Source organism: Sinohyriopsis cumingii, chromosome 9 (genome assembly GCF_028554795.1).
Source record: "Sinohyriopsis cumingii isolate HCF-2022 chromosome 9, ASM2855479v2, whole genome shotgun sequence".
Lineage (NCBI taxonomy): Eukaryota > Metazoa > Mollusca > Bivalvia > Unionida > Unionidae > Sinohyriopsis > Sinohyriopsis cumingii.
Window position 1 is genome coordinate 73,533,489 of NC_142969.1, and position 10,597 is coordinate 73,544,085.

The 10,597-nt window shown below is 32.4% G+C and overlaps 1 protein-coding gene across 2 annotated transcripts; it reads left to right on the forward strand.

The window, feature by feature from the left end:
• The first annotated feature begins 304 nt into the window (after window positions 1–304).
• Window positions 305–9,126, forward strand: LOC149792023 (methyltransferase-like protein 27). 2 transcript variants are annotated; one of them, XM_089970514.1, is made up of 5 exons: window positions 305–662; window positions 1,836–1,964; window positions 4,454–4,586; window positions 5,063–5,155; window positions 8,318–9,126. In XM_089970514.1, the coding sequence occupies exons 1-5, from the start codon at window positions 507–509 to the stop codon at window positions 8,506–8,508; spliced, it is 702 nt and encodes a 233-aa protein (XP_089826640.1). In that variant the 5' UTR covers window positions 305–506; the 3' UTR covers window positions 8,509–9,126. The 2 variants fall into 2 exon arrangements, with proteins under 2 accessions (XP_089826640.1, XP_089826642.1); XM_089970516.1 differs by having other exon boundaries at window positions 307–662; window positions 8,324–9,126.
• Window positions 9,127–10,597: the final 1,471 nt, after the last annotated feature.

Here is a 10,597-nt window from a genome sequence, read left to right on the forward strand (position 1 = left end):
TATATTACCTTTCAGCGGTACCTTTTAACAATATCGGCAACATAGTAACAACAGAACATCAATAAACACACACACATACACACACACACACACACACACACACATATATATATATATATATATATATATATATATATATATATATATATATATATATATATACATATATATATATATATATATATATATATATATATATATATATATATATGCTCATGAACAGTCCATTCACCCTGAACTTGCCCTTTACGTCAATATGATAATACATAAAAGGTCGTACATGAACAGAAGTCTGGTTCCCTACTTCGTATGATATCTGCACTGCATTTCTCTATACGGAGTCAAGTGCAATGCAGGGAGCATACGAATCAGGAAACCAGACTAGCCACCGCCTCCTGTGTTTTAGTTAGTCACCTCGTTCAGATAACACTGAACTGTTGTAGGTGTAAAAATAAAAGTTTGCCTTATATATCCAGCACCTAGTATCTGTCGTAGAATAACATAAAATGGCGGATAACGCATACCAAAACTATGTAAGTAATGCTAGCCGTGAGGATGCCGAGGCGTACCATTCCAACTATCAAGCGTTCAAGGGAGGACTCACGCCACAGGAAATCACTGATTACTATTCTCAGTGGGGTGCCAGCGGAAATTACGACATTGTAAGTGTGTTTTGATAGAATAATTAAAGAAAACCTCTCACAATTATGAACTGACCAAAGGTGATTTTGATGGATAATTTCCTTCATCTTCATGATCATTTATTTATGTGTTGATCTATTTATTGATTTCATTAAAGGCTTAAAGTTTGATACCTGGTTGGTATTTTAACAAAAAATACCTTTATTTAATTCACTGCGATGATGTGAAAAGAGTGTCCATAGATGTAAAGACAAATACAATGTGTGAAAATGTTTAATCTCACTTTTTGACATCAAATACTATCTTGGCAACATAAATGTAAAGACATTCAGGCAGGATCGTCTCTAAGAATCAGCTTTCATACCAAGAAACAGTATTGTCATCTCAAGATTACAACTCAGCACACATTTATATAATATTCATTTTTTCTTGAAAGAGAAAAAAATCGTCAACTTTTGCAATACCTGTTCAAAGTTCGAATGTGTGCCAAACGAGTGATATTGCATTTATTGTACTTCTTGATTGAATTAAATTTGTGATGATTAAGCATTTGTCTGGTCAGATTTCTTTTTTTATCAATCGATTGTCTTTGTTTTTCCTGGCGACATTGAAGATGTTTGCAACAGTTTATTAAACAGAATCAGATATAACGTAGATATCTAACTGAATTTGACACGTGATGATGTGCGGTCTTTAGGATTTCGTCGAAGGAGCCTTCTCCTAGGAATGTACATTGTTTATCTTTGTGACTGTATTGGTGTCATAGTACAAATGTTACTGATTCACAGTCGCAATACCACGCCCGTTGTTTCTTCTCATCTAAACAAATATCAACTATTTAAGATATTTGGTTCGTTTATTACTGAGAAAAAAAATTCTTGCTTAATATAAATTTAAATGCTTTGTATGACTCTGTCAGATTGTGATAGAGTTATTGTCTTTAAAAATTGTGTGCTGTTTGTGTAATCTTTTGCGTTATGGACCATATCTAAGAGATCAAATTCAAACTTTCTTAGTCTCTTCTGTTTTAATTTTGTTTTCCTCCATATGAGATTTATTCGCACGTGTCCCAATCTTTTCAATCCTTCAACATTTAATGAATGTGTATTTGGAAACACATTTTTCCTATTTCATTACAAATTTGGTTTATTCACGGAAATTATATTTTGAATTTTCTTTGCATTTGATACCAGCATCTTGGTACGAGCCGTTACATGGGACCAATACAAGCTGCCCGTGCAGTTGGAGATTACTTTGTATCTAACAGAGAAAATGTACGAATTCTGGATGTGGCTGCCGGTACTGGAAAGGTTGGGCAGGAGGTGCGTATCTGGGTCTTATTATGTTCTTTCTTTTACTATGGTTTTATCTAAACTTAAGGCTAAAGGGTAAGGCTTGATATCGCTCACATATAAGTATATATATATATATATATATATATATATATATATATATATATATATATATATATATATATATATATATATATATATATATATATATATATATATATATATATTTATATATATATATATATATATATATATATATATATATATATATATATATATATATATATATATATATATATATATATATATATATATATATATATATATATATATATATATATATGTATATGTATCTATATATATATATGTATATATATATATATATAGATATAGATATAGATATATATATATATATATATATATATATATATATATATATATATATATATAATGATGGTATACACCTATTTACCATGTGTTAATGAAATTTAATCAGAAAGTTCAGTTCTGTAAAAGTAAAGAGCTCAGTCTATCAGTAGCACGATCGTATCACTGATATACTCAGACGTTAGTTATTATTGAACATGTATATATGCACATTTAAGAATCTGGAGCAAAATGTGACAGAAATTCACTATCCAAACAGGTTAAAAAGAGTCAGTCAGATACAAGATTACCCCTTAAATCTTGTTTATCTTGCTCATAATCAAACTCTTCTAACTTCTTGGTGATATAAGATTTATGTAACAAGCTTCATCACTATCTGATCAGAATTATAAAAAATGTGTTGAGAAGCCGATACAGTCCTGTTCACGGTCACATGATTGTTATGCGTTGTTATCGCTGAGAATCATACGTTTATTAGATATTGATAATATAAACTTATTTAACAAGTTTGATCAAATCCTATTTACCATGGTTGATGAAAATTCTATGAAAATACAGTTTCAATAGATGAGCAAAATTAGACAATCAAAAGCCAGATCAACCTATTAATGTGCACTGGTCTCCCTGTTGATAACACTTGTGCAGCATCTTGATGATATTTACCAAATATGTTTGAACATGAAGTCAGAAATATCATTTTTCAAATAGTAAGAAGTTCATCCCAAAATATACGTAACATCGCTTTATTAATGCATACATATGTATGTCATTATGTAAGTTACTAAACTTTTCAGCGATCTAAGCCTGTTTAAAAAGTTCTATAAAATCGGATTTAAGAATGAGTCGCTAATGTGTCGACAATCAGATTGAAGATCACCTCATTACAATGCATGGCTATCTTCAAATACGTTCCTTGATCACATTAATGTTAGGGATATAAACCTACTACCTCCCGAATCAAATCCTCCTGAAAATACGAAAAATCGTCCTTTCCAATTTTTATATTTAGACAAAGGGTAATAACTATTTCCTACCTACTGCCTACTTGGCAATAGTTCTTGACCTTTGTCTATATGAAACAGATGAAAGGACGATATTTTGTCTTTTTAGTCGGACTGGATTCGGGAGGTAGCAGGCTTATATCCTTTACTTTATTGTGGTCACTGAACGTATTGGAAAGTAATATTAATACAATTTTTTTTTATCACTTCCATCTGTACATTTTAGATTTATTTTAGTCTATCTACCACGCATGCATAAATATCAGGTTAGAAATAAGGGTCTAGAGTGGTCATAAACACTGCCAATCGTATTCAACATTTTGTCATTCATATGCATGGCTCTCATTATTATACATATGCGTAGTCTTCATGGAATGGTAATATGTTCAGTGAGACAGATACAATATCACTTCATTAATCGACGCGGGGTTTGACTACTATGGAACTCATCAGATATATGGAAGTGATCGCGTTATGTTCTAACATTGGTCAAAATTGTTTTAGAAATATGCACTCCGGAGTAGCAATACGATAAACTGATCAGATGTAGAATCACATCGATCATTACCAAAATTGTATGAGATCTTGATGGTATAAACACATTTTCTTATTTTCATCGAAATCTTATCAGCAATATGACCTCAGGAACGTCAACACGCTTACTCAAACAAATACATGTATGCGATGACGTCATTTGTATGCACTTAAGTTTATAATGCTGGACAGCCTCCAGTATATTGATGAAACTTATCTGCCAATTTTGATCCAACGCGGATAGGAAATATGGCCTCCAGGGGTATAAGAAGCAATTATTGATGGACAGATATCGCACAACAATTGACTCACATGGTGTCATACCATCAACTCATTTGGTCTTACGGTCAGATAAATTAAAATGATACATTCTTGTATTACTCTATTCAGCTAAAATATAAATGCACATTGCTTTGTAATCAAAGTATTAAATGGAATTGCCCCGCTATCTTAAAATACAACTGTTTGCAATTGGCTGTATATGATATATTTTTTAATGTTTAATTGCTCCATCTTGGATAACAATTTTACTACATTGTCTATGAACAGGCATGTCAGGCCTAATCAATTCCATTGGTATTGCTATATATATTACAGCTTTATAATCTGGGGTTTCGTAACCTGGACGCCTTGGACCCATCTGAGGGTATGCTGAAGAAAGCGAAGGAAAGAGGTGTCTATAATCAGACCTATAATCGCTACTTTGAGCTGAACCTACCATTACCTGATGGTATGCGTGATGTGCTTGTCATAAAAAATAATACATCGTCATATACAAAAGAAAATATAAAATCTGAACATTGGGGTGCATTTTCAGCAAGTTAATTGCTAAATTTTTGTTTTTATTTTCCCACAAATGTGTAATACAATCTCTTCATTTTTAAATGAAATATGCAAATTTTTGGAATTACCCTGATATTTCTATCTTAATCTTGAATATATCTTTATAAATGATTTAGAGGAACAATATCGATGACAAATTTTCCTACATCCTGATCAACTTGAACAAATGTAAATGAACGGTAACAATGTTTGTGTTGGTAAAACTGAACTGAGTATAATCGTGTCAGATTTGGGATAAGTTCCATCATGATGCACAAAGCTAAAAGAGACGAAACAGGTTCCTACACTATGATCATACGAACTTGTTGATAGCAGACTTTCCTCGTTAACAGATCTAGCCATCTGAACTCTTTCTTTCCACAGATTCATATGACTGTGTAGTTGTTGTTGGGGGAATGGGCGAAGGCCATTTACCTGCCGAGTCTGTGCATGAGATGATACGTCTTGTAAAGCCAGGTATGAAATGAATAAGGAGAGATAAAAAATACCTCTGATACAAAAAAACATTTAAACATAATAATTCATTCTCATTTTTATATAGTATGGTTGTTAACACTCTAATAGAAAAGAAACTTGTACAGCGAATACAGAAAAAATCGATAAAAACGGAGCTTCCGGATAACATGCAATGGTATAGAAATGACCACATATCATGTCTAAAATGAATTTGCATAACAAACTCATTACATCTAACATGAAAGTGCCATGTTAACCATTTATTTCTTTTATTATATTTGTGAAATACCGTTTATCATCTACGAGGTATAGGAGAGATGTTATGCTGCCACGGACATTGAGTGTTCACGACCTAGGCAACAGTTTCAACTGGTTTTCATACAACTTACACAATGAGAAGTGGGCTAAGGGGGTTAACATTGTATATACGTGCCATTAGTTGCTCATTCTTAGCTAACTACTTCTGTTTAGTTGAGATATAGTCTGCAGTCTGTACACATGCCTTTATACGTGGAGTCATGAAAGTTGCTGATGGGATGCATCTTGACAAGACATCACTAATGTCATTTTAATCCATATTTTATGTTTGACTGAGCTTGTAAAATGTTGTATCTTACGTTTATTTCTCAAGCACTGCTCATGTTAAAATCATGAAGTTAAATGATTGTATATATCCCTATCAGTATCACCCTCCAAAAAAATTAATGTTACCTATGGGCTTAGGTTAAGATTCAGAGCTTAGTTCATGACTAATGTTTTTGGACCCAGTGTAAGCAATATCATTCATTGAGTCACAAAAATAGATAAGTGGTTGCATCATAAGGAAAACTGCTTCCTTATCACCAAAGTAAATCCCCCTGACCAACATTTTACATGTCACTGACTCGAGCTTAATTTTGTGTTTTAGGGTTATCTCTTAATGCCTGTTTATGCTATAATCATTAAAGCAGACAATTATACGCATCACTGTAACCTACACTTCACTGGCTTAAGTTAGGCTTCAACGTTCAGCTCAAAACCAAATACAGATTTATTACACCAATAATGCATTCAATATTATATAGAATAATGCAACTTGGTTCGGATGCATCCTGATGCGTACTACATGCTCAATACAAAGATACTTCAATACGGCATGTATTTCGCTGTTAATTCGCTTACGTTAGATTTGGTTTCAAGTTCACTGCTCTGGCAAGCTCCATGCTAGAATCGTGAAATTCAGGATGATATTTGATATATATATATATATATATATATATATATATATATATATATATATATATATATATATATATATATATATATATATATATATATATATATATATATATATATATATATATATTCGTTCCACACCCGTCATAAAAAAGGAAGTCCATCGTCGGCTATAATACACGTTTTACTGGCTTTTGTTGTTTTTGGTTTATTTACCTTTCGATCTTAATAGTTTTGTGGCATGCCATGTGCATTATATCCTTCCTAGAATCACGAAACCTGGAGACGGGATGCAGTTTAAAAGTAGTATATCTTTCTTGCTGAAAGGGAAATTTGTGAAATATAGTTCATGCTTCAATACTTTACTAATATGTTAGTGTTTAAATTTCCTTTATTAGGTTGATGTTTTTATTTTAACCATGAAATCAGATAAAGGTTTGCATCTATGTAGGAATAACAACCTTATAACCAAAGAAGGTCGCTTGACGAACATTTAAAGGTTTACTAACGTCGATTGTCCATTTGGCTTTAGCACACGACTTGATTTTGCCCATGACTTAATTCAGCCCCATGACAAGATCTTTTTTCAAGCTTGACTTTTGCATATGGCTAGACTGTTTCCATGCTCAGTATCAGATTCTACAGAAGAAGACCCTTTCTGACTGAATAGTTGCAAGGACGAATGCATATATTAGTTCAGTGATAACCTTAGCATATTAATGGCCATGCATTATTTATTGTCACATGTTATCCTGAACAAATTCAAATATGTATCTTATATATGAATAATTATAGGAATTAGTTAACTGGGCTGCATTCAACAGGCTTTCACTTAACGCTTTGACTTTTGAGACTACTTAAGGCAAATACCCGTGCATGAACCGTGCTTGCACCACTGGCTATCACTCATATGTTACTCAGATCATGACAATTTCACCCATCAACATCTGCCTTCTAGGAATGGACACTGACACAGTTTTTAAAGCAGAGCTATACAGCAATGTTTTCAAAAAAAGAAAAACAGAATTATTCTCTGGTACCTATAAACCCATTTTAACACCTTTTATGTGATATCAAGGAAAAAGAATGCTCCTTTAATTCCTTTTTGTATTTAATGCCCTGTCACAATATATGTGTGTTTATGTATTTATATTGGGTAATGGCATGTGAGCACGATTCCGGCTACATGGTGCCGATTAAAAGTTAACTTCTTCAAATGAACAGATTAGAAGGGAAACCAATGATTAGTTAGAAAATAGGCAATACTTCTTTAGCAGTAGCACTTCAGTCCTATTTTCTTTTTTATAATAATCAAAATTAAAATTTTCTACTATATATTATTTCATGCTTTGTAGATGTAAGTTATGTAATAATTGATTAATCTTTTTTAGATATATCTTTAACATGATATGAGTAAAATCAAATATATATGAACGGGTAGAACGATTTGTAAATTCTAGATAAGCATGCGTTAGTATTTCAGTGCTATATTTATTATGTTTGGTAATCGCTTTCATACATTATAGACAAATTTGATTTAAAGTTGCATTACTGTGTATGTATGTTGTTGTTTTTTTGCTTAGTAGCTTACTAAGAACGGACCTATACGCAGTCTAAAGTCCTTTCGATGGTACGGTAAGCCGTTGATAATTAAGCAGCATGACTGGCTGCTGCCGATAAAAAAGAATGTCAACAAAATTATTTTGATATATTGTTGTCAGTAAGGTCAACATCCCCAAAACTAATAGCTTTTGTGCAATTAGCAAAGTGCTTTCAAGAAAATTACCTTCACATTCATCCAAAGCATAATGAATTGAAAATCGGAAAACGTTTGAGTGAAATTTCATTCTTCGACCTTAAGCAAAGAATTAATTTGCACATTTTGACATTCGTTTCTTAGAAGGTTGCAGGTAAGTAGTTATTTACTTAATTTTCACTTTTGTTTAATAACAGGTGGACTTGTTTGTATAGCAATGAGGGAGGAATACATTCAGTATGTGGAAGCGTATAAAGACAAACTTAAGCCATTGATGGAGAGTCTTGAAAGGGAAGGGAAATGGCACCAATGCAAAAAGGAGCATGTCCCCAACTATGCTTTCGGAAAAGAGGGTATAGTTTTCCAATACATTGTACATTAATCGGATCTGCAATGTGGTGGGCAGGAAACTGCATCTTGTGACTGGAATCTGTTTTCTGTGACTACATGGCAAGTTTCTCGGATGTTATGTAACAATAAATATTGTATTGCTAACGGCATTGTCAGCAGACAATATGCTTTACATTACTCCTAGGTAGAGATAATTTCTCTGTTATAGTTATTAACGCCAAGATAATGCACACAGTACCAACACCTAAAAACACCTCAATAAAAATTAATAAATACAAAAATTGGAAAAACAAACAAACACCAGCTTCGGTTAAGGAGAAAAGCTATCCGGGAGATATTTTTCTTCAGAAATAATCAAAAATAATATTTATTATGATGTTGAAAAACGACTTGTTTAATATTATGTTCTAATTGTCCTGTATGCCGAATGTTACGGAATTGTTTAAAACTTTTATGGTGAATATATTCTGTAAAGTTGATGAAATACTGATTTTCTTTTAGTATACGTACATGATGTGATAAGCACGATTTGTGAATTCAATGTGAGTGCATGGCAAATGATTTATATTAGCATATATTTGTATTTATACTGCAGCATTCACTCATTCAGTGTAATATAAAATAAAGACTGCAAGTCATATTATGCATACAGCAGTTTTCATGTTTGTTATGTTCATCGTTTTTTCACTCTATAATCGTATACAAATTTGTCTACAAATAGCATTTATGAGTAATTTAAAAACAAACTGAGTTTCATAACATTCATAGCAATCGATAGCGAAATGTATGTAGTTTTATTTTCAAAACGCTGTAGATGCAGATTCCAAGCAGTGTCTTCTGTAGTATATAGGAGTCCAAAAATATGTAGCTGCGGCCTGTACGATTTTCAAAGGCCCAGTAGGAGAGAGTGTCATTAAAACAATAACTCAAGTGAAAAATCCTATGTGAAATAGGCACGAGTTCATAAACTTGTCTGTATCTCGTGGTGTGAAGATATAAAAATGTCCAAAAGAAAAGCAAATGTTTTGTCAAATTTGGTTTACATTAATTCCCTGCCATTTATATTTTCTGTATATGTTTGGTCCTGTAACATAAACATAAACGCTTTTTACAAAGATCGATGGAGATCTGTTCAGGTTCAAATCATTATTATACCAATGTTATGGTCCGGACTAAGATATATAACAACACGATGGAGGAGACTTACCAACGACCTATTTTGAGAAAAGCACTGATGTATCAGTCTATATAAAGCCTAGCATAAGCAAAAGTAATAAAATAAGCTGATGTACTTGTGTTCATGGCTATCGTCAGTTCAATGTATGTTACTACTGCTAAGTACTTCTAATCTGGATGCAAGCCTCACCCATCGACTTGATCGTCAAAGTACCCCTTGACAAGACGGTGCAATGTACATAATGGAATACATCGCTTTTATTGTTTGATCGACAATGAGTTCATAAATAGGTTCATTGTGTCATTTTCCATCCACCATTGTGAGCACATGTGTTGCGAGTTTATGCACTTAAAATATGTAACATAAAAGGGTGAAGACAACATGCTTTCTAAATTTTAACAAATAATTTATTTTCCATGAACACAAAGTAAAAAATGAGAAAAAAGAACTCACGATATTGCGAATTAAATCCAAAAATAATCCAAGAATTAAAGAGACAAGTCCTAGTAATAAAACGTCCTGAATAAAACTCAGTTCAAGTCCCAAAGAGATCCAAAATTGAAGGCGATGACGTGTATGTTATGGTCTATGAAGTGCTGATGTGTCTACAGTCTCTTGTTGAATAACAGCAATATTATTCCAGGTTTGAATTCAGTATAAATTCAAGTGAATGTATTTATCCAAGAATTTTGTCAAAACACTATTGTATTTCCAGAGAAAATAAGCACATGTATTTAATAGTATCAAGAAAATGAAATTCAGCCCAATCTGGACACAACATAATACAACTTAAAGTGTTAGATGTTAAGGCATTACTGACTAAATCTTCACAAACACAAGATAATATAGTCCTCTGCTTGACCTCAGGTCACAAACTAGCATTTGTTTTACAACAGCCATTACCTAATGGAAAATAATCTCCTAGAATGATCTAATGAGCTTT